At 36.2% G+C, this 26,392-nt stretch overlaps 1 protein-coding gene across 5 annotated transcripts in view; it reads left to right on the top strand.

The window, feature by feature from the left end:
• SYT14 (synaptotagmin 14) overlaps positions 1-26,392 on the top strand; it is a 239,104-nt gene that overhangs the window by 172,502 nt on the left and 40,210 nt on the right. For all 5 annotated transcript variants that reach the window (XM_044004094.1, XM_044004092.1, XM_044004095.1 and 2 more), the window contains one exon: positions 5,292-5,741. In XM_044004094.1, coding sequence (XP_043860029.1) covers positions 5,292-5,741 — 450 coding nt within the window. The remainder of the gene's footprint in view (positions 1-5,291; positions 5,742-26,392) is intronic.

Here is a 26,392-nt window from a genome sequence, read left to right on the forward strand (position 1 = left end):
GTTTGGGCTAGGCAATGAGGGTTAAGTGACTTGCCCAGGGTCACACAGCTAGTAAGTATCAGATGTCTAAGGCTGGATTTGAACTCAGGCCCTCCTGAATCCAGGGCCAGTGCTTTATCCACTGCGCCACCTAGCTGCCCCCAAGATTATTGATTTTTAAAAAGTTTTAAACTAGTGAGGAAGAAAATATGGTGTATAACTTTGAAATCTCTTAAATTAAACCTATTTAAATTAGCACTCAACCTCATTCATTATATATACCCACTTCAGTTTTGGCTACTAATTATTCATAGGATCATTTCTCAGATTCATATAAGGCTAAGGAGGCAGAGCAGCTGAGGTCTGGGAGCCCAAAGACACATCTGTTGCCAGGAGCCCACTAGAAGATATGAGCATCTCTCTTATTCTGGCACCAAATATAAGCCCCCATATAAAAATGAAGAAGGACCAGGTCTCTAGGCTGGTGGGCCTTATACTATTATTATAGGCTGCATGTGTATATTGACAAACTAATGTAGTTCTGAGGAATCTATGTCTGTGTTCCCTTTTGTTGTGACTGTTTCTGAAAATATTTTGTGCTTTGTATTGTACTGTGATCTCCTTAGAGTTTTAGGCAGAGTTCATCAAAGATCTTGGCAATGAATCTTCTATGTCATGGAGCAGCTAGGTAGCAAGGTGAATAGAGTAATTGTCCTGAACTCAGGAAGACTTATCTTTCTGAGTTTAAATCTGGCCTCAGACACTTACTAGCTGTGTGACACTGGGCAAATCACATCACCCTGTTTGCCTCAGTTTTCTCATCTATAAAATGAGTCAGAGAAGGAAACAGTAAACTACTCCATTATCTTTGCCAAGAAAATCCCAAATGGGGTCATGAAATATCAGACACAACTAAAATGACTGAACAATAAAAACTCAATGTCACAAAGAAAATAACAGCTTCAACAGCTACATATTTGCTAAAACCTTATGAATGGGGTGGATCCAAGATGGTAGAGAAAAGGCAAGGATTCGCCTTTCTTCTTCCAAATTCCCCTCCAAACAACTTTAAGTAACAACTCAAAACCAATTCTGGAGTGGCGAAACCCACAAAAGGATGGGGTGAAACAATTTTCCAGACCAAGACAACTTAGAAGGTTATTAGGAAAGATCTATCCCACCTTGGTGAGAGTGGAGCACAGTCCAGCACAGGCTGCACCAGTGCAGGCAGACACCAGAAAATCAATAGCAAGCCTCAGGGGTTATTGAATCAGCTGTGGTAGCTTCTGGAGTTCTCAGCCCACATATGGTAAGGGGGTTGGACAGCTGGTTAGCGTGAGATTACAGGGGTCCCTTTGTTGGCAGTGGGTGAAGGACTCTGTTATGTTGCCCATAAGTGGATCTGGGTCATAGTCCCAGGGTAAGGAGGATCACTAGCATACCAGAGCTTGTGGCAGAAGGGGAGTGGGGACCCTGGTCACACTTCAGACTCACACACCACAGCACAGGCCAAGACAGTAGTAAATACACCTTTACCTAGATTATACAACCATAGAAGAACTGAAAACTTACATATTCCCAGAACTAGCTCTCAAAATAGATGCACAAAAAACCTGAAGCTCGAGACAGTGCTCTCTCCACTCCTGAAGCAGAAATTAACTTTAGCATGAAGTTAAAAATCAAGAAATAGGCTGGTAAATAAGAAAACTATAAAAAAAATTAAAGGAATCTGACCAGAAAAAGTTATTGTAGTGACAGGTAAAGTCAAAACACAGACTCATAAGACAACAGAGTCAAAACTGCTACATCCAAAACCTCAAAAGAAAAATGTGAATTGGTCCTAGGCCCAAAAAAAATTCCTAGAAGAGCTCAGAAAGGATTTTTAAACTCAGATAGGCAAGGTAGGGGGAAAATTGGGAAAAAATGAGAGTGACACAAGAAAATCATGAAAAAAAAGAGTCAGCAGCTTGGTAAAGGAGGCACAAAAATACTGAAGAAAATAACACCTTAAAACCAGAATAGGCCAAAAGGTTTTTTAAAGGCACAAAAACCCACTGAAGAGAACTCTTTAAAAAGTAGAAAGGGCCACATGGAAAAAAGGTACAAAAATTCACAGAAGAAAATAATTCCTTAAAAATTAGAATTGGGCAAGTGGAAGCTATTGACTCCATGAAACATCAAGAACAATAAAGCAAAATCAAAACAATGAAAAAATAGAAGAAAATGTGCAATAGCTCATTGGAAAAACAACTGACCTGGAAAATTGATTGAGGAGAGATAATTTAAGAATTCTTGAACATCAAGGAAAATTGCCCCAATATCTAGAACCAGAGGGTAAAGTATAAATTGAAAGAATCCACTGATTGCCTCTTGAAAGAAATCCCAAAATGAAAACTCCCAGGAATGGTATAGCCAAATTCCAGAGTTCCCAAGTCAAGGAGAAAATATTGCAAGCAGCCAGAAAGAAACAATTCAGATTTTGTGGAGCCACAGTCAAGATTACACAGGATTTAGCAGCTTCTACATTAAAGGACAGGCAAGTTAGGAATGTACTATTTCAGAAGGCAAAGGAGCTAGGATTACAACCAAGAATCACCTACCCAGCAAATATATAGTATAATCCTTCAGGTGAAAAAATGTATAGTCAATGAAATATCCCATTGAAAAGACCAGAGCTTAATAGAAAATTTGACTTTCAAATACAAGACTAAAGAGAAGCATGAAAAGGTAAACTGGAAAAATAAATCATTATGGACTCTAAGGTTAAACTGTCTACATTGCTACATGGGAAGATGATATTTGTAATTTCTAAGAACTTTATTATTTTGGGGCAAGTGGAAGGACTGGACATAGAGGGCATGGGTATGAGTTGATTATGATTGGATGATATATAAAAAAAGAGTAAGAAAGAGGAATGCACTGGGAGAAGGGGAAAGGGAGAGATAGACTGAGATAAATTATCTCACATGAAAGAGCTTTTATAGTAGAGGGGAAGATGGAGAATTGGGAAGGAGTTGGGGCAGTGCTTAAACCTCATCAAAATTGGCTCAAAGAGGGAATAACATACATACTCAGTTGGATATAGAAGTCTATCTTCCCCTACAGGGAAATAGGAAGGAAAGGGGATAAGAGAAAGAATGAAGACTGATTGAAGGAAAGGTGGATTAGGGGAGATGATAGTCAGAAGCAAAATGTTTTTGAGGATGGATAGGGTGAGAATAGAGGGGAAATAGGATGGAGAGAAATCCAAGTTTCTCTCATAAAGGCCTCATTTCTCAAATATATAGAGAACTAAGTAAAATTTATAAAATAATAAGTGCCTTTCCCCAGTTAAAATGGTCAAAAGATATGAACAGGCAGTTTTCAGATGAAGTAATCAAAGCTATCTAAGTTCATATGGAAACTGGTTTCAATCACTATTGATTAGAGAAATGCAAATCCCGCAGCTATCATTCATCAGATTGGCTTACATGACAGAAAAGGATAATGACAAATGTTGGAGGAGATGTGGGAAAAACTGAGACACTAATGGACTTGCAGTAGATTTGTGAATTGATTCAACTATTCTGAAGAGCAGTGCCCAAAGGGGACTATAAAATAAGGCATACCCTTTGACCCAAGCAATACCATTACTATGTCCATATCCCAAAGAGATAAAAAACCAAAAAGGAAAAGGACCTAAGTGTACAAAAATATGCATAGCAGCTCTTTTAGTGGTGGCAAAGAATTAGAAATGGAGAGGATGACTATCACTTGGAGAATGGTAAACAAGTTGTAGTATATGAGGGCGATAGAATACTATTGTACTATAAGAAAGGATAAACAGGATTCTCTCGGGGGAAAAAAAAACTTGGAAAGAATTACATGAACTGATGTAAAGTGAAATGAGCAGAACCAGGAGAACTTTGTACACAGTAATAACAATATTGTTCAATAATTAACTGTGAATGACTTAGGTATTCTTAGCAATGCAATGATCCAGGACTACTCCATAGGACTTATGATGAAAAATGCTATCCAGATCCATAGAAAGAATTTATTTGAGTCTGAATGCAGATTGGAGCATTTTTTTAACTTCCTTTATTTTGAGGTGGGAGGATTTTGGTCTGTATTTTCTTTCACAACATGACTAACATGGAAATATGTTTTGCATGTCTACATGCATATAACCTGTCAAATTGCTTGCCTTCTCAATGAGAGGGGTGGGGAAGATGGGAGGGAGAGAACTTGAATCTCAAATTAAAAAAAAAATTGGGGGGAATAAAATGTTAAATAAGTATTAAAAAACCCCAAACTTTATGAGCCCTTCCTATTCAGTAAACATGCATTTTCTCAGATGTACCTTTGTCAGAAGTTGTGGAACTCTGGCAATCAACAGTCATAGGACCATGACAAAGGGGACATGTTGATATATCTTATTTTGATCATCCTTTCCCAAGAAGTCTCATCTACTTCTGTCAGGTCTAACAGGATGCTCCCCTGCAAATGTTGATAAAGGAAAAAACATGAAAGAGAAGCAGTTCTGTCTGACATTCCTGGGATGCCTGGGATGGTTGGAGTGGCATGTAATTGATAATCCTCAAGAGAAGAATAGATAAAATAATAGAAATATTTCCTATATTTGCTTATAAAACTTGTTTCATTCTTTTCTTTCGATTTTGTAAAACTTTGAATTTTTCCATAAGACCTTTCTGGATTTTGGAATCTCTTATCAATTATATATTTATAAAGCCATTTGTTTTTAACAATTGCTAATGAAAATGTTTTGTGAGTAAATATAATCTACATTGTAAAGAGTGTTTGAAGGAAAATTTTCTGGAACTGTAATGTTTATACTTTCAGATTAAATTACCTTTATTTTTCAAGCCTTGGGTATTTTTTATATTAGTAATGATATTTCAGAGCAGATCTTAAAAAATAAATCCACATTCTACTGTATTTTCACTTTATTTTAATTCTCAAGTCAGCCAATAATAGGCTAGTAAACATGTTCATAATTTTGAAAGCAAACTTTGGAAGTTTTCTAAATTTTACACGTTTCTATTTGCAAAGATTTTTCCCCTCTTCCTTTTTGAATATTGAAGTCGTGAAATTCTTTGATTTTTTTAAAAGGCTCCTATTTTAGGGTTGCTTTGTTGCTTAGGTAAACTGCCTTGGCCTCATAGATATATCCTTTTGTCCTTTTTGTTCTTCATTGTAATGGATTAAGGCTTTATTAACATCACCAGGCTTAGGGAAGGTCATGCATTTATTTCACTAATAGACTGATAATAGGACTTAAAAACTGAAACTTTTAAATTTGTTTTTCTCAGGATGTGTCAGCTCAAGGATCATCTTCACAACTTCCTAAACCTTTTGATCCTGAGCCAGAAGCTAAATATGGCACTCTGGATGTGACTTTTGACTATGACTCACAGGAGCAGAAGCTCCTAGTGACAGTGACAGCTGTCACAGACATCCCAACATATAACAGGACCGGCAGCAACTGCTGGCAAGTGCACCTTGTTCTTCTGCCCATAAAGAAGCAGAGAGCCAAGACAAGTGTCCAGCGAGGACCATGCCCCGTCTTCACAGAAACGTTCAAGTTTAACCATGTCGAATCTGAGATGATTGGAAATTATGCAGTGCGGTTTAGACTCTATGGTGTACGTCGCATGAAAAAAGAAAAGATTGTGGGGGAAAAAATTTTCTATTTAACAAAATTGAATCTTCAAGGGAAGATGTCATTACCTGTGATTCTGGAACCTTCTTACAGTCTTTCCGTGAGTATCTAACAAAGTAGCCTCTGAAGAGTATACTGTGTGCCTACACACACATGCATATACGTAGACATGTGTATATGCATGTATAATATATATGGATACTGACATATATGTATAATATACACATATAAAACAAAGTATATACTTTATGTGATAGGCAGGGTAGCACAGTAAATAAAGGGCTTGACTTGGAGGCAGGAAGATGTCCTGGGTTCAGATTCTCCCTTGTCAACTGGTCATGAGCAAACTACTTAACTTCTGTAAGCCTGAGGAAGTTCTTAAGGTAACTTATAGATGGGTTGCAATCTGCATTAGCTGAAGGAGTTTCTACCCTAAAAAAAAAAAATCACACGTCCTTGACAAATTAACATACATAATATAAATACATATGCAACCTATATCTATTTTTTCAAACTGTTTTCCACATGGTGGTGATCCTGTTACAAAATATTCTCTTTTATTTTACAATTTCAAAGTTTTAGGTAGTAAGGAACAATTACTTTTCAATTCAAACCACCCTTACCATGCTTTCCTTTATGTTGTTTGGGGTCTTTTATTTTTCTCATTATGAAAGAAATTTTTTAAAACTAGGATTAATATTTGAACCTGGCTCATGGTAATTAAAGAATATTATAATGTCTAATCAGTGTGTGGCAATGGTGTTTTTTAAAACCAAGAAGCATATTTTTTTAAAGTTTTGCAAATTAATGTGTAAACTACATCTGACATAGTTCTCACTAATTTTATTTTAAAATTTTGGCATTTCCTGGCAAAATCCTAGAATTGGCAAACCATGTTAGCATATGCTTTCATCTATATCAGACATGGGTACTTGGTGGGTTTTTTACATTGACTGTTAGTTAGATTATTGAATTATTCAAAGGGATATTATAAAAGGGTAGTATAAATCAATTCTTCTCCATGTCTGTGACAGAAAAAGAAGAAAATATAGGCTTAAATTAAAGCATATGAGAGTTTTAGCAGGCCATAAAAGGGAAGACCTTTTTCAGCAACACAGTAAATATCTCTTAAGTACCTACAAGTGCAAGGATAAAGCATTTGCATGCTTACTGAATTACAGTCCAGTCAAGACTTTGGGCCTTGATACCACTTGGCACTTGTTTGTCCTTCATTCTCAAAGAGGACCATGACATGGGGATGATGTTATGACTTGCAGTGAATTGAATTTAAGTCAGGCAGGGCTGTGCAGAGTCACAACCTCACTCTTTCTTCTGGAGCTATCAGGGCTGAGTGTCAGGATATATACATCAGGATGGATGGGAAAGCCCTGCATGCCTGAGAGACCTTGGCCATTTAAGCTAAGACCTTTCACTGGTCTCAGTTTGACTGAAGCAATGCCCACTCAGTGATCAGGCTATGTAAGAAATGAGGCAAGGAAAGGTGTCTTTTATTAGTTAAAAGGAAAATAAATAGATTGGGGGTGGGAGACCCTCAGGTTTTCTGGCCAAAATAGAAACAGTTGTTATTTATGCCCACCCTGAGCCTTCCTGAAGCCAAACAATGGCCAAATGGGACTTGGGCTGGGACCTATTATTGGCCAGTCAGTGAGAGCCAGAGTTTTTTGGGTCTAAGGCGAGATCCTTAGAAAAAAATCTAGCAAGTGAACCCCAAGATGTCTTATGGGGTTTCTACAAGCAAGCTTATATTTCAACACTTTATGCACAACAAAATGAATATATTCATTCCATGGAGAGTAGAATTATGTCATGTTAATATTCATTTATTTTATTTTATTTTTTTGGTGAGGCAATTGGGGTTAAGTGACTTGCCCAGGGTCACACAGCTAGTAATTGTTAAGTGTCTGAGGTGAGATTTGAACTCAGGTCCTCCTGAATCCAGGGCTGGTGCTCTATCCACTGTACCACCTAGCTGCCCTAATATTCATTTATTAAAAGGTAATATTAAAAAGAGTTCTTCAAGGTTTCAGAGGAGGCCCTGGCCAAAGTTGTCTTCTTCCCTTTGCATGCTGCACTGCCAACTCATCTCCACAGGGTTTTCTATTATGCATCTTTTGAGGTCATCTTAGGTAACTACATACCCTTGTCACCATTCTGCTGTCTAATACAGAGAGAACATCAGGCCAAGTGATGAAGGAGACACAGATAAATTTGACAGCATGGTGGTAAAGAGAGCTTGACTCCCACTGGACTTGGGAACCATGAGACTTGAGTTGTAGCCCCAGCTTTTATTAGATGCATGACTTTATACAAATCACTTAACTTCTGAGTTTTAGTTCATTCAGCTAGAACATAAGGAGATTGGCTAAATCATCTCTAGGGTTCCATCTAGAGCTAATATTTTACAAAACAAGTGTCTTCCCCTCAAGGTTACATTCTAGTAGGAATGATAAGCCTTGTAACCATAATGTAGACTAAAATGCATGTCAGTTAGTCAACAAGCATTTATTAAGCACTTACTATATGCAAGGCACTGTGCTAAATTCTGGGAATACAAGGAGAAGCAGAAAGGAAATAGTCTATTCTCAAGGAGCTTACATTCTAAGGAGAAAAGCCAACACATAAAAGGGATCTGAAAAGGGAGTGGGAGATGGAGGAGGCGTTCTGAGTAGGGACATGGAAGGAAAAATCCTGTGTGGAGGAGTCAGCAGTGTGACCTGCAGAGGTAGGAAGTCATCTTTGGCCTGGGCCATCTCCTTCAATTGCAGACTCTAGGAGAAGCCAGGAAGTCAGATGGTGAGACCACAGGGGCAGAGGCCTCCCTTGTGAGAAGTAGCCCAGGAGTAGAGTGAGCTTTCAGGGTAAAGAAGTTTCTATGGTGTCTCAGGGAAATTGGTGGTGTGGGGTTCCTTAGGTATTCTTCTTTAAAGAATTACACCCTCGGGGCAGCTAGGTGGCGCAGTGGATAGAGCACTGGCCCTGGATTCAGGAGGACCTGAGTTCAAATCTAGCCTCAGACACTTAACACTTACTAGCTGTGTGACCCTGGGCAAGTCACTTAACCCCAATTGCCTCACTAAAAAAAAAAAAAAAGAATTACATCCTCTCACACACCAATCCAATTAGAATAAAATAATCATTTATTTAGGTGCTAGAGAAAGGAGACCAGGGGAGATGGTTCAGAGACATTCTCTGAAATAACCTATCTCTTCAAACAGGAGAAAGGCAAAAGCTTTTATAGATGGTAGATGGGGTGATCAGATGGGGTAAACCACCTGACAATGGAAAGTTCCCTTTGGGAGTGGGGAAGGTTGAGTGAAGACTTGAATGAGAGGACTTCTGGAGTTATCTCTGTCCCCTGGCACCAATCAGGCAGCAGCCACACCTAATAGGCTTATCTCTCCTACTTCTCAAGGTGTGTTCTTCCTTTAGCTAGTGGGCCAGTTAAAACTTTAATAGTCCCAAATTCCTTGATATGTCCCAACCCCGTAACATCTGGCATGCTAGAGTAAGTCCTGTGGAGTGCAGCTGCAGAGGGATGAAGAGGGATAAGATTGATATGAATCAAATGTTATTAGAATTTTGAAGAGGAATACATTTCCATCCTGGAGAGATCAGGGAAGATTTCATGACATAAGTGGCACCTGAGCTGAGTGAGTCATCTGAGTGTGAGTAGAATTTCAACAAGTAGAAATGAACAGGTAGGGAGAGCCCTCCAGGGGAAGTACAATGGCAGAAAAACCTGGGACATGTTCCTGGAACAATTAAGTGCTTCAGGTCAATTACAGAATAAAGTGCCAGCAAGGGAACAGTGTGAGATAAAGCTGCAAAAATGTAGGTCGAAGCCAGCTGGTAGAGAGGGGGCCTTGAACACACTGTCCTTAGCACAGTTTAGACACTTAAGAAATTTCTGTGGACTGACTGACCAGGCTATGGAATTTGAACTTTATTGTATAGGAAATAGTGAGCTATTGAAGGTTTTTGAATAGTGGAATGCTGTGGTCAAGGCTATAAGTTAAGAAAATTCATCTGTCATTGTGAAAAAAGAATGAGGAGTAGGAAGAATAGAGGTGAAGAAACCACTAAGGATGGTTTCGCAGGCTTTTCTAGGCAATAATGACGCCTCAGCTAGGATAGTGGCAAGTGGGAAAGAGGAAGCAAGGGAACAGATGTGAGTTATTGCAAATATTGAATTTATAGGACTTGAAAGAAGAGGCAGAGATGACAGTTGAGATTTGAAGCCTGCCTTAAATCAAGAGGAAGAACAGGTTTTGGAATAAAGAGAATGTTTGGTTTCAGACTGTTGAGTATCAGGGCTAGATATTATGATCAAATTCACTATAAAAGTAAGAGAAGTCAGGGGAAACAGCTTGCCTAAGAAAAGAAAATTCAGAGATATGTGACCCCAGATTTCATGATTGCCAAAGAATTTGGGACACAAAGGTTGAAGACTTGGGAATGACAGTTATTTTGCTTGAAAAAATGAATTAGCAGATAAGTATAAAATACACGTTCATTAAATAAGGTCGTCCCATTACAAATATTCTTTGGGTTAGTGTCTTTTTTCAGTAATTTTTTTAAAAAAACATCCTTTAGAGTTTCTATCAACAGGGTTCTTCAGGAAGAAAATCAACGTATTCCTATCCAAAACTCTGAATTCAAAAATTATTTTTAAGTAGAAACGTGAACAAATTCATAATAGCAATAGCTGACAAATGAATGAAAGAGCATTTATGCTGTGTGCCAATCAGAATGCTAAGCACTGGAGATACAAGTAGAAAAATGGTTACTGTTTCTGTTCTCAAAAATCTCACACTCTCGCTGTGAGAAACAACACATATAAAGTTCAGCTGTAGAGAGGATAGAATGGCCAGGAAGTGCTAAGGATGCATCAGAAGAGTGGATGTGGCAAGGTTGAGGGATCAGTTTGTGAATAAGCATTTAGGGATTGTCAGCAGATAATTAAAAGGGATAGAGGTGGGAAAGTAGAGGTGGCACTGGTTCCGGTAAGGCCTTATGAACGGACAGTGGCAGAGATCAGAAGGTAAGACTTAGTGGCCCATCATCTCACTGGGAGGAACAAAATTTGGTGACTTTCACCCAAGTTGTAAATAGTCAAGCAACCTGATGGGTTCTGGGTGCTCCAACAAGGGAAGGAAGTAAGGGATAGGGGTGAATAAAAAGAGGAGAGTACCCCTCCATGGTACATGTATTTATATAGTCTTTATATGGTACTTGAAAATGTTTTCATTGCTGTCTTTGGTTTTTATATCAACTGTATTTCCCAATATATCCTTCCCATCTCCCCCTCCAAGAGAACTTTCCCTTATTACAAAGAGTGAAAAATATTAAAAACAAAACCAAAAACAAAACCTAGTAAAACTAAGCAATACATCAACCAAGTCTGACATTATATGTAGAGTTCCACAACTGTAGTAAGAATCCTACCCCAGACTCCTGCCCACCCTATGAGAGATAGAGATTTAATCACATCTCTTTTGGGGGTGACTTAACAGCATTCTGTTTTGGTTTTGTTGTTTTTTCCATCTACATTATTGTATCATTGAACATATTCTGTTTTTTCTTGCTATGGTTCTCTGTATCATAATCAGCATTAAGTTTTATTCGTTGTTGTTTTTTCATTTTGGTATAATCATTGTGCATATTGTTTTCCCAGTTCTACTTATTTTTCCCATGCTTTTCTGTGTTTCATTATATTCATATAGCATGAGAATATTCCATTACACACATAAGCTTCTTAGCTGTTCCCCAATCAAGGAACATCTAGTTTGTTTCTAGGCTTTTGCTAACAATATAAAAAGTATTGTTACAAGTGCTTGGTGTCTCTGAGAATTTTTTTTTTATTTCTGTGCTTGAAAAAGATAGTTTTAGTTACTTAGTAAATTCTTATTGATTAATGAATTTCTTAGCATAATTTCAAATTGCTTTCCAGAGTTGTTGGACTACACCACAGCTTCACTACCAGGTACAAAGTGAACTGTTTTTCCACAAACCTTCCAACATGGACTTTTCCCATCTTTGCTCATCTTTGTCAGTTTCCTGGGTGGATAATGAAACCTCAGAATTGTTTTGATTTACATTTCTCTTATGATTAATTATTTGGAGCAGCCTTTCATATGGTTGTTAAAAGTTTGATGTCCTTCTGATGTGGGGGATGGATTTAATTGATCAAATTGATCATGAGGTGTCCCAAAGAATTATAAGACTCAGTGACTTACTTTCCCAAGTTTTATTAAAATATTGTGATGACCACAGAGAGAGCACCCAAAAGTGACTTGAATAAGGAAAGGAAAATGGTTATATTTATAGTGAAAAAAGTAGGTTATCTCCTCATTATCTTAATCTCCTCCTTAAGGAGGTACATGGGAGGTTTCAACCTAATTTGGACTTCCTGGGGTCCTAAGACAACCCCTGAGGCTGGTACCTTTTTCTTTGGAGGTTTGTTTTCGGGGGTTTCTCATCATAAGGTAAACCTAAAGATACATTTGGTTCTTTCAGCGCATATTCCTAAAGACATGCTTAAACTTGTCAGACCCAGAGGGTCTCTGTGTTTCTGATATCTCTTTACTTAAGATCTGGTTTCTAGGTTTCTTGTCATCAAGGAATATTAATAGCTATTAATGGTTAATGGTCCCTAGTTACTGTCTCCATTGATGGTGAGGGTTGATAGGGACAAACCCTTGGTTACTTTAAGAATATAAACCTTAGTTTCTCTGTTAACCCTCTTAGGTACTATTGATAAGGACTGAAGCCTCAGTTTATCTGTTAACCCTTTTTAGAGATCAGACCTTTGGTCTTCTATATTTATATAACTTCCCTAGTAATTCAATTCATTAAGCATTTGTTAAGTGCCTACTATGTGCCAAATGCTCTGCTAAGCACTGGGGATACAAATAACAAGAAGAAAGATATTCCCTACCCTCATGGAGCTTACAGTCTAATGGGGGGAGACAGTACATAAAAGCAAACTGGAAATTGGCAGGGGGGGAGTGTAGCAGGTACCCAATAGAAGGGCATCTTGTTCCATGGAGTTGAAACCAACAGAACTGCAGATGGAAGGTGGAGTGAGCTAAAAGTTCAATTTCTAGTCTCTATAAAGGAAAGCTTTGGGAGAAATTTAGTACTCCACTCTCTAACCCTCTAATCAGATGGGAGAGGCTGAGGGAGGAGGTAGCAAAAACCTGAGTTAGAAGCATTGTGATGAGATTAAAAGTGATCAACTAATCCTGGGAAGGGCATCTTATTCTGTGGAGTTGAAACCAGGTAGAAGTTTTAGATGGAAGGTATTATTTTTCCTATTAGATTCTGGTCAAAGATGGTTAATAAGATTTTTTTTTCCAATTGACCACTCCTCTTATGCTAGTTGCATTAATTTGATTCATGCAAAAGCTTGGGCTATGCTTTTAAATTTTATGCAATCACAATTATTCTTTAATCTTTTGTGATCTCTTCTTTACCTTGTTTGGTTAAACATCAAAAACAACCATCATAAATCAATTTAACTATACTATAAATATAACTGTCTTTTCTTTCACAATTCGAGAGATACCTTTCCACTTTTCTGGTTCTCTCCCTGTGATCACTCACAGTATTGCAGTAAAACCTGGGAAACTGAATCACTGAGTCTTGTAATTCTTTTGGGATGACTCATGATCAGTTTGACCCCAAATTTCACCCACATCATTTCCATATAACTACAACTGTACAGGATAACTGATCTGATTCTCTTCTATTTTTCAAAATTTTGTGAACTTTGACATTCAGGTCTTATATCCATTTTGAGTTTATTGTGGTATATAGTGTAAGGTACTGGCTTAAAACTAATTTATGAAAAATGATTCCCTCTTTTCCCCAGGATTCTTACCATAAAGGGAATTCTTCCCTCAAGTAATTTATATTCTCAGGTTTATCAAACACTGGGTTATTGAGTTCAATTGTTTCTTATTCTTACTTATTCTTTTTCTCGCTTCCATAGGATAAGGTTGTGGGAAAATGAGAAGAGAAAAGGGATTTATGCCAAATAATAAATATATATATATATATATATATAGGTTACTTTAAGGAGTTTGAACTAGTGAAGTAGATCAAAGTTTGAATTTGGAAAAGAACAATTTGGGAGATTTGGGAAGAAATTGAGGAGAATTATAAGGCTGTCTCCAGGAGCCAATACTAGTCCAGATCTTACTTCCAGGTTGTAAGGAAAACTAGATAGAGGATGATTAAGGAGGATTAAAGAGGATTTAGGGGGATTAGGGAATAGAACCTTCAGAGATTGACTCAGAAAGGACAAAGAGCAGCTAGAGACTAGGTGAGTGAGATAAAGTAAGTACAATAATTAGTGGATTAAACAAATTGATAGAGAGGGTTGGTGGGTGGAGAGAAATGATGAAACAAAAAATTAAAAATTGGGGCCATCTCCAGTCGTCCTGATCTATATCTTTCCACTGGACCCAGATGGCTCCAGAGGAGAAAGTGAAGTTGGTGACTATGCACAGCCCTCCCTCACTTAAATCCAATTCATTGCAAGTCAAGACATCACCCCAACGTCGGTGTCCTCTTTTGAGAACAAAGGACAAACAACAACTATAACATCTCCTCTCTAGGAAGACTAATTTTTTTTTTTAAGTTGTGAGTGTATAGCAATTCATTTCTTTGCTTTAATTTCTACCTTCTTTACCTAGTTTTGCAGTGTTTGGGGAAGAATTATTAGCTTATTATTCTGAGGTAGTTCTTCAACTGTTTCCACTTTTTTTTTTTGTAATTTTTATATGCATACCTCAATCTCCGTATTTCTGGCACACTTCCCATGAGGCACAGCAAATCACGAGAGAGAATTGCTGTACTGTTTACTTGAACGAGAGAGATACATTGTGTCACTTTCTTGTTTTAATTATGGGAAAATCTGTGATATGCAATGGGTGTAAAAATGAACTATATTTATTCTTCTCTGTGAAAAATGAATTTAAACATTTAATGATAGAAAATAAAGCAGATATAATGTTTTTTTATATATACACTTGGGGAGAGAGTGATATTTTTAAGCTTTAACATGTGTAAGTATAAACCCAAAGTTAGTGTCTCATTGAATTCTTACCATGTAGTTTTGGGCCTTGAGGGGCCTTCAATCACAATGGATTGTTCCATTTTTACTAGATGATTTCAGTATCTTTTAAAATCAAAAGGTGATAGTGAAGGTGATAGATTGCTATAATTTAGTTTGAATTTTAGTTCTTATTACACACGCAAAAATGAAAAGGCTGTTGGATAGCTTTAAAGTTTGGGGCCATCTCTTCTGGAAATATCAACAGCCATTTGTCTGAGCAGAGAATGAGAAGTTGCAAGCAATACTTCATTCAGGGAAAATATTTTTAACTTTCTTTTGAGTAAAAAAAATTAAATATTCCACAATATTAACTATATCATATACACTATAGTATGATTAAACATTTTTGAATTAGGAAAAATACAGTTATTTCTAAGAATAACTTTGATCCAAATTAGAAAAGACTTAAGAGCCCTAAGGATATGCAAAAATATAATTCTGTGTGGTAGCAAAGAATCAGAAACTGAATTGGAACCCAGCAATTGAGGAATGGATGAACAAGTTATGGCATATAAATGTGATAGAATACTATTGTATTCTCAGAAATGAAGTGGGTAGATTTCAGAGAAACCTGGGAAGACTTAGATGAACTGATACAGAATGAAGTCAGCCAAACCAGCAGAACAATTCTGTTTATTTAAAGTTTTGAGTTCCAAATTCTGTCCTTCTCTAATTCCTTCCCTCCCTATCTTCCCCCTTCCCTGAGGTGGTAAGCAATCAGATATAGGTTATACATGTGCAGTTATGTAAAAAAAAATTGTCTTAAACCTCAGTGATTTTTTCTTTTTTTTTTTTTTGTGGGTCAATGAGGGTTAAGTGACTTGCCCAGGGTCCCACAGCTAGTAAGTGTCAAGTGTCTGAGGCTGAATCTGAACTCAGGTCCTCCTGAATCCAGGGCTGGTACTTTATCTACTGTGTCACCTAGCTGCCCTCTCCAGCAGAACAATTCTAAAGCAATAGCTGTTGTCTAGACAAACAACTCTGATCAGCATAATAACCAACCACTGTTGTTAGAGAAGATTCATGATCTACCTCCACATAAAGAGGTGAAGGGTTGAGAGGACAGAATACATACATACATACATATATTTACACAGACATAGCCATTGCAGAAATTTCTTTGGCTCAACTGTATATGTTTATAACAATTTTTTTTTCTTTCTCAATTAGGTGGGAAGAAGTAGGAGGAAAATCTGATTGAAAAAAATTTTTATGATAGCACAGATTTTAATGATATTTAATGAAAGAAAGGGCAGATAATGGAAGGTGAATACAAAATACAGCACAGTCCTACAAGTCAGGTTAAGTGTCTAGAAATTTTGAAGCTCAGAATAAACTGAGGCTGTTGACAAAAGCTAAGGACAACAAAAAGAGTTGGTAGAGTTTTCTAGGGGGACAGGTGTATAGCAGGAGGAAAAAAAACAAAGATCTAAGATGGGATAGAACCGTCTGTCTGGTGTAGATGAAAAGACAGAAGACAAGGAGAGAAGCTAGAGACACCTCCATTTTGTGGGAGGGCCCAGGCCAGCCTGCCTTCATTCTCCCCCAGTCTGTTCTTGACTTTCTGAACTTCAAAACAATGCCCTCACACCTCATAGTTTGTTCCTCTTCCCTTCCCCTCCTTCTGATTTTTAGCTCCCTTTTGTATGTTGTTTTAACTTTTAGAATGTAAGCTCCTCAAGGGCAGGGACTGTTTTTTTTTGTTGTTGTTTTTAATTACCAGCACTTAGTACCACGCTTGAAACATAGTAGAAACATAAACACTTGATTTGACTCTTTAGTCTCTTAACTGTAGCTAGTTTGGCTTTATTTGACCTTTCCCCCCCAAAAAAGTCAATTTCTTTACTTTGATCCATTTCTATTTCTTGGATTAGTTCATTGTAAAATCACATCAAATTGAAGCTGATGTAAATGCATTCAACGTTGTCTATTCTTTCTAACTTGATGTTTCATTTGACTACTTTGACCTTTGCCATAACCATCTGACAACACACTACTGATTTTAATGTGATTTCTATATTCCTAGTTGTTTCCTGAATGTTAAATTGTTGACAGTTTAATTTTCTTCATGTTGCTCTGTACCTGCTGAGTTCAGCACATTCTCTCTTCCTTATGAAAGTATTTATGATATAGTCATAAAGTTTCTGCATAGTTTAAAATTTTTTGTTCTTTTCCCATTTATTGATTCCTTAGTTACATTTTTCAACTTAACTTTTGCCATCCTCCTTTGTGTTTAGTTTTTCATTTAAATTGCTGAGTATCATAGTATATGGTAACATAATTCATTAAGTCATTCACAGATTGTCTCTGCTCTTTAATCCTGTGCAACAGATGCCAGTATTTGATCCAATCAGTGCTTTGCATAAATTCCTTAAAGTGGAGAAACTATTTTGTCCGTGCATTAAGTCTTTCTGTCCAGCACTGTCCTTGGCATGTAGTAAATGCTTAATAATTACTTGTTGGTTGGTTGGTTGGAAGATAGATAAAAGATACAGGAGACAACTCAACAGCAGTTTGAAAAAAATCGGGAGATTTAATGCTCAACAAATCAATGGTGTGACATGACAGTAAACAAACAAAAAAAGGTAATGCAGTTTTAGCCTGTGTTAAGAAAACTACAGTATCATTCAGCTGTGCTCTGCCCTTGTCAGATATCTGGAACGTTGTAGTCAGTTCTGGGTGCTCCATTAGGTAGTTAAGAGCACAAGAAGGAAAGTCCTAGAATTCATCTCAGATTAGGATTAGTTAAAGGAACGGGGGATGTTTAACCTGGAGAAGGGTAATGCAGGACCAGGATTCAAGTATTTGAAGAGAGATCATTTTGAAGATGACTTAGATTTGTTCTGGCTGGCTTTATGGAAAAAATTAGCAATGGTATAGAAACTGCCTAGAAACAAGCTTAGAATTGTTGTCAAGACAAACTGCTTAGCAATTAGAACTATCCAAAACCAGAATGTACTTCTTTGGGAGAAAGAGCTCATGTCCCTCACTACAGATCTTCAAGCAAAGGCTGAATGATCTTTTGTCAGTTATGTTGTAGATAATATTCTTTTTTAAAAAATTTTTTGGGCGGGGCAATGAGGGTTAAGTGACTTGCCCAGGGTCACACAGCTAGTAAATGTCAAGGTGTCAGATTTGAACTCAGGTCCTCCAGGACCAGGGCTTTATCAACTTCACCACCTAGCTGCCCCACATATTGTTTCTTCAAGCACAGTAATGTTCCATTACATTCATCTACCACAACATGCTTAGCTATTCCCCATTCATCTTTGTTTCTTGTTCTTTGCTACTATAAAAGTGCTATTATGAATATCTTCGAATCCAAAATTCAATAAGGCACAGTGTCTGTCACATAGTAAGCATTCAAGATGTGGGGGGGGGGGAGTTTCCATTCTTTTTTTTATCATTGAGCTCTTTGGGGTATTATACATAGCAGCAGAATCTCTGAGTGAAAGGGAATGGACTTCTTAGTCATTTTCTTAACATAATTTTAAATTAGTTTACAGAATAGTTGGAATTTACATTTGTACCAGTAATTCAATGTTACTGTTTTTCTACCTGAGTTTTTTTTTTTAATTGGGTGATTCTGTTTGGTGTTAAAATAATCATGTGGCTTAGAATTTAATTGCCTGAGAATTCTTCACATTTTATAGTTATAGGGCACGTACTGGATAACTAAAACATCTTGTTTACCCCAGTCCCACAACCTGTGCTTTTCTGATAATCCAAATACTTTTACTTTTGAAAACTTACCTCTTTCAGACTTCAAGAACTTCCTTGCCCATTCATCTCTTTGGAGAATTGAAGACAAACTTCACATTTACCTTACCTTACTATCCATATCCCATCCGCCTTCATATTTCTAGATTTAAAGTCTTAAACTGATCAGAAGATTCTCTATCCAATGTCCTCTCAATCATCGTGAGTATTTTAGTTGGCATTTTTGGACGTTCTCCAGCTTCAATATAAACTTAACATATATTCTAAATCTTTTCTGCCTATCTGGAACCATATGCCACAATCACCAGCTGAAAATGGAAAATTTTATATCAAATTGTTGTTTTGCCTACATGACAGTGAATACCTTTTTACAGATTTTTTCCATTCAACATCTTTAGATTAAATTGACAGTTTATGCCATTTAGACATCCTAAGATTGCAAATTTGTAAAGAACAGAGATGTAATTTAAATTTCTGCAAACCTAAGAAGTTGTAATCTAATTTATATAAAAACATTTTCATATGCTGTGCACTAAAGCCCTCCTCCACTGCCTCATCAGAACATGGAGATTGGAGGGTCATTGAATGCATGTAGATCTATTGATGTATACTCTCATATTAGATAGGAATTTCATAAGGTTAAAAAAATGACAGTGAAAATAATCAAGAGGATTGAAGGGCTTCTAAATGGAAAATACAATGGCCTGAACGATTTTAGCATCTGGAAAGGTTTTGATTATGGACTCAGCAACATGTTGTATCTGTCATCTGAGAACCAGGCTAGCCAAATTCAGAAGTTTGAATGCCAAGTGATGATTTGTTTTCCTATTTTTTTTCTTTTGACCACAAAAACTCTTTAAACCAACTAATAAGTCATGAAGGAATTAAAATTTTGTTTCAGTTAAGGGCATACCCACATAAATTAAATCACAATTTCTTGATGTATCAAAGTATTTTCATATGTTTCTTCACAGTTTATTCATTTAAAAAATATTATTTGCTCTAAATAAGCCCCCCTTGATTGCTATGATAAGATTTATAAAAACTTGAATCCTTTGCATAATATAATTTTCCCCTGCAAGTCTAAGAGATCTACGTCCAGTCTTTTTACCCATCCTATCCTTCTTATACATTCCAACAAAGTTAATTTATCTGAAGTAGCATTCTCATTATCCTTTCAATAGCTTTCTATCATCTTCAGAATAAAGTTAATTCCTCCTTCCATGCCTTTGCCCATGTTGGAATGTTCTCGCCCCTCTTTTCCACTTATCTGAATCTCACCCATCATTCAAGCCCTAGCTCCAATCCTGCCTTTATCAAGAAACATGGACTTTGTTCTTTTCTATCTATCAATTCTTGCAGCATTCCTTGTCAAAACTATGGATCTCGTCAAAACAAAGGCTATTTCAGGCTCCTTGCAGCTTCAAAATCATATTGTGTGGCCTTCTTTTCTTTTGTACAGGTAAATATGTAATCAAACATGTAAACCTTTCTGAAGGAAAAAAAAGTGATTTAGAGACATATTGAAAATGGACTGGCCATATAAGTGATTTGATTTTCAGTACATTGATCTATTTAGAGCTTAGCAATTCTAGTGCCTAGGGCAAGTACCACAAAATATATTCTGGATTAAGTAATTTGAGAAACAAACACACACACACACACACAAATAAATAAATAAATGCATAGATAGATAGATAGATAGATAGATAGATAGATAGATAGATAGATAGATAGATAGATAGACAAATAAACAAGCAGATGAATGAATGAACAAATAAATAAATAGAGCTAATAAGAGAATAAATTAAACAAATAAACAAACAAATGGATAAATAAATAAAAATAATTTTTTTAAAAGTCTGAGGGAAAAAAAGAACTCTCAGATCAACTTTTAAACACAAACTTAGTTGTGGGGCATGAAATCTCATGGAGGGACAGCTCTCCCAACAGTCCTCCACAGGCTAAGAATTCTAAAAATTAAGAGGCTGCAGCTTTCCTCCCTACCTCTATCCTAGCTTTTCAGCTTCTTTTTATGTGCTTTCTTCCTTTATTAGATCATGAGCATCTTGAAGACCAGGACTGTCTTCTACCTTTGTAGACCCAGTGCTTACTTAGAATAGTGCCTGGCATATAGTTGGTACTCAAAGGAAATGTTTGTTGCCTGACTGATTGACAATAACTCAGATATAGTTTAATTTTGTAAATTAGTGTATTGAAATTATGATTGATTACTTTTTTCTGTTATATCAATTTTTAATTATAGTCTATAATTGAAATTTATGTTCCTCTCTCCAAATTCAGCCATATGTATGTATATATATATATAATATGTATATATTTAATGTTACTTATTCTTAGTTTCTTATGACTTTTGTCAAAACCTACATTTTTCAAAATATGATATTCATAATAAAGTACTTTAAAAGTAATAGTTCATCATGAACTCACCATCATACCTAAAGATTACCACATGAAGAAAAGTGCTGTGTATGGGTAATTCAGCTCCCTAGATAATCACAGTAACATCAGATATGCCTCTTTTCAAGATAGAATTAAACAGTCATAAACCTACTATAGATCATTATTCAACAAAAATGTAAATAAGCATATACTCCAGACAGGGAGGAATAATAATCATCTGAAAAATTGCTTTCAGGATATCTTTCTTACAAGGAAAAAGGAGGAACTAAAAAAGAGTACAAGAGTACCTTTTGTCTTGATCCAATTTACAGGTTTGAATACAATAGGGACAGAAAGGGAAGTAAGTTTAAATGTCAGATCTTAAGATGGTTATAACATACAGGAAATTTGTGTAGCAAAAGCTAAAATACCAGAGGCAAAAATGAGATTTCAGATAAACCAGAGATGCTAGAGATCAAAGTACACTGACTGTTAAAATCAGCATCTTGTTAAAATGAATTGTATAAAGGAGAACATAATGGAATATAACAATACCCAAAATTTTATCTGCTTTTCCTGCTTTACAGTTTATTACTTGACTAAAGATTCCTATCTATGTATTTATGCAGTTTTTCCTGAGAAAAGAAATTAACAAGAATTAAATGGAAAGAGAAGACTAGTTGGTAATTTGGGGGTATAGCTAGGGATTGTGACAAGGGTAAATTTGGATCTAAGTGGGTAGCATACCCTATAATTGGGACAGCTTAAGAAACATTGAAACAAAAAGATTAAAATAATGTTCTCCTTTATATAAATACTATGAAAACAACTAGTGATATACCCTACCTGGAGGAGAGAGAAAGAAAAAAAAAACATATATACACACACACACATATAAAAAACATCACATATGTGTGTATACATATCTATACATATATAGATACATATACACACATATAGATAGATATAGTGATGTTTCTTATCCTACCACTGAGTGAATATATAGTAACGAATGAACAGTAACATCTTTTGGGGATATCTTGAGATTTAAAGAAATCTCAGGCAGGAAACAGCAAACAGCAACACAACCACAATTAGTCTTTCCTTTGAGTTTCCTTGGAAATGCCATACTAAATGCCAGTTCATTAGCAAAAATATCAAAAGACCAAAAATGTTTAGAGGCCAAAATGGTAGCCTAGCTTCCACAATTTTTGAATTAAGAAGCATTGATCATTCACAAAGAAATTCTATGGTGAATGTTTCCTTAAGAGATTATTAAAGAGATATAAATTCAGAAAAAAAATTAGATATACAAATGTACATATTTCAAAATGCCATGAATACTGATATACATATCGTATCAGTCAATCAATAAGAATTTATTTGTTGTTTAGTCATTTTTCAGTTGTGTCTAACTCTTCATAACCCCTTTTGGGGTTTTCTTGGCAAAGATACTGGAGTAGTTTGCCATTTCCATCTCCAACTTATTTTATAGATGAAGAAACTTATGTAAACAGAGTGACGTGACTTGCCCAGGATCACACAGCTAATAAGTGTCTGAGGTCTGCTCTCAAGAAGGTCACAGTCTTATCAGGGAGACAAGAAGTAAAGAAATATGTACAAACATGCTATATATACAGAAGGCATCTGAGTGATATGAGACGAGACAAAGGAGTTCACGGTGAAAGGCCTCAATTTTTTCAGTAACATGAAACAAGGTTCTCAGCTAAGAGGTTGGTTAGAGGGGGAACCATGGGAAGTTTAAAGAGGGAGTAAAGGTTTAGAAGAACTGCTATGGAGAGTAGGATAGAGAGTTAATAAGGAAGGTTTGCCTAGGACTGGTGAGGGCCCAGTAGAGTCCATGTAACAAATTCGTAGTGCCCCTAATCGGAACATTTGAGTTATTTTCTCCACTTTCATTCAGCAAGCATGTATTTAGTATATGGTAGGAGTGATCCAAGACTGAGGCTTCGTGGGGAACAGTCTTCAATATCATAAGGGGATAAGGGATTCAAGAGAAGAAGACAGTATAACTGAACTGGTTCATCAGGTCAAGATGGAGAAAGGAGGAGAGGTGGTAATATAGAGGTGATGGCCAGGAGTTAACTGAGGGATTGGAGATCACAGGATAGATGAAGAGTAGGGTTTGATATAGGTAAGCAGAGAGATGGAAAGCCAAAAGATCGTGATGAGATAAGGGGATTTCAGAGTGCTAGAACATTGGAATTGGTTCATTTGTAGGTGATAGCAAGATCAAGAGTATGACCGTCTTTGTGTAAGATTGAGACAGAGTGGAAGAGCAGGTCATGGGAAGTGAGTTGGTTGAGGAACTCTGGGCAGTTTAGAGTATCTGAGGGAGTGTCAGTATGTATGTTGAATCCCCTTATTATGGGGGCAAGAATTGGATAGGAGATAAAGATTGAGCTCAGGTACTGAATTCATTTTGAAAGGGAGGGAAGAGGAGTGTCCTGGAAATATGTTGACATCAACTACCAGGATTTTAATTAAGTAGAAGATTTGGATTGTATGGACTTCAAAAGTGGAAAGGTTACTGAGTTATGGAAATAGAACTAGACCCTGTAAATAGTAAAAGGGAACTAGGAATATTCCCACTCTTCCACCTCAACTGGTACAACCAGTACTGGAAAGATTGGCCAGAGAAATTCTAGCACCAGCATTCTATCCACTGTACCACCTACCTGTCCAGAAATGGATAATAAAGACTATCTAATGCAGTGCCCAGACTAGAAGGGTCTGGGCCCAGGGGCTCTGAGATGTCAGAAACAGCCCTAAGATGCAGTGTTCTAAACCTCCCAGTTTCGGGCCTGAACAACTTGAAAAGATTTAGTAACTCATATTGATGCACTGAACAACCATGACCACAATGTGACCCATCTACTATTACCCAGTGTTACCCACATACTGCCAGAGACATAAATGATGTAAGGAGAAGAACATAAATGTTTTGGGATGCAGTCACTCTGTTGATCAGTTTTGCTTACTGGGAAAAGTTTTTTCTTTCCTTCTCAGCTAATGGGGGGAGGGTTGCAACATCCCCCAAAAGAGGGCCATTGAAACATTTCTTAAAATACATGGAAAGGAACACAAGCATGGTCAGAAGGAAGCACAGACCAGCATTAAAATTTTGCAAGTAAGGGGCAGCTAGGTGGTGCAGTGGATAGAGCACAGGCCCTGGAGTCAGGTGTACCTGAGTTCAAATCCGGACTCAGACACTTAACACTTATTAGCTGTGTGACCCTGGGCAAGTCACTTAACCCCAATTGCCTCACTAAAAAAAAAAAAATTGAAAGTAATGCATAAAATTTATTATGTACTTTAAAAAAATCAAGTCATGACATTCAGTTTTATGGTTTCATATAGCATTCCCCCTCCCCTTACTGTGTACATGGAAACACTTTTTTTGTTGGTGTTTAAGTTCAGAATTAAAAATTGGGGGGGGGGGGAAGCTAGGTTGTGCAGTGGATAAAGCACTGGCCCTGATTCAGGAGGACCTGAGTTCAAATCCAGCCTCAGTCACTTGACACTTACTAGCTGTGTGACCCTGGGCAAATCACTTAACCCTCATTGCCCTGACCCCCCCCCCATTTTTTTTTCAATAAAAATGGAAATGGCACATACTATCATGTGAGAAAAGCATTTTATAAACTGAAATATTTAATATAAATGCAAGCTTTATATAAGAAACTTCTGGTTTTTCTTGCCTATTTGAATGGTAAACAATAAGATATGAAATAAAATTGATAATTTCCAATTAAAGTACTTTTCTCTAAAGAATGTTAGATTTTACTTTATATTAATTTATATTTTCATTTAAAATATGTTTGAAGCTGGAAATATTTAGATTCATATAGTAACAAATTATTCAGAGAATACCAAATGCAAACCTGAAACAGTGTAATTTGGGGGGAAAAAACCAACATTAAATTATAAAAAAAAAATTGTTGGTTCCCATCATAGTATATCTGTTGACACTTATAAGACAAAAATTATTGTTCTCTATCAACATTTTGCTTTACATTTATTTTTATTTTATTACAATTTACTTTTACTCAAAGTAAGAAACATTTTGAGCCAAAATGTACTTCTATGTCATAAGAATAATTTTGTTTCTAGATGTATCATGCAACTAGATCAAAATTGTTTCTGTCCTTTAAAAGGTGTGTTTCCCTAGCTATTTCTTCAAGTATAGAGGGCTTCCCTAGAATTTCGGCTTTGAGTGATAATAAAGTAAATAAACATGCAATTTTAGGGTTTGAGTATTCAGAGAGATGTCTTCATGAAAAGATTAATTCTCCACCTGAAAGTAATGTTGATGGAGCTAATGAATCCTGATATAGCCTGATTTTTTTTTAAATAAAGATTCCTCCCTCTAAGATTTATTTGAATTCCTAACCTGCTCTATTATTTTTTCCTTAAAAACTTTAGGATATTGTTATAGACACATAATGACTGTTGACTTTGCCTCTTGTTAGAGCTAGAATTATTTTTATAGTCTGCAACTTAGCTATTAGCATTGTTTTCTTTTTCCAGTCTGCCAGTTTTGGACACATAATTATTAGAATGAATCTAAATTAAACTTTTCTCTAGTGTAAATTAAAGACTTGATAAGCCTTATACACAAAGTTTTGTTTTTGTTCTAGAGTTTCTCTGACATTGTTGATAATATTAGGGAATTATTTCTTTCCATATTTTAAAAATTTATAAATAAAGTGAGAAACACATTAGACTACCTCATTTGGTACATTTCAGAAGGTGATGTAGTTTTAACTTATGGAAAGCAGTCTGGGTTAGGAGCACATTTTGAACTAGCTGGAATCTCTAAGTGGTCACAGAGATCTTCTAGCCCAACGTTATGTTATTTTAAAGGCATTTTGGGCCCCAACTGTCCCCCGTACTATGTTTAACTATATAATTTCTGTATACAATAGGACTCTACATATTTACTGACAAACTATATGATAGGATGCAAAGATTGGTATAATCTAGGGTTTTAGCACATAAGTTGCTATGGACTTAAAACTGAGGTTGTAAGCTAAATTACTTACAACTATTTTCATTTATTTATTTATTAAAGTTTTCAACCTTTGTTTAGATAAGATTTCAAATTTCAAATTTTTTTCCCTCCTTCCCCTCCCTCTCCCCTCCCGACTTAGAACTATTAATAATTTCTTAATTAGTTTTTCAATAGATCTCTCTTTAAAGACAAATGCTCCTGTGAAGGAATAAAATTTAAGTTGTTTTATAAAGTATCTTAATGAGAATAAGGTATGCATGCATGTGTGCGCACATATGTATATGTAGATATGTATATATAATATACATATACATAAAGTATCTGTTCATTGTTTACATATCTTGGATACCAATCCTTATTGGAGAATTTGATACAAAGATTTTTCCTATTCTTATTGCTCTATTCTTTTATCTTCTTAGATAGGGAATCAAGTAGAATATCTACTTTGGCT

This window comes from Dromiciops gliroides, chromosome 4, assembly GCF_019393635.1.
Source record: "Dromiciops gliroides isolate mDroGli1 chromosome 4, mDroGli1.pri, whole genome shotgun sequence".
Classification (NCBI taxonomy): domain Eukaryota; kingdom Metazoa; phylum Chordata; class Mammalia; order Microbiotheria; family Microbiotheriidae; genus Dromiciops; species Dromiciops gliroides.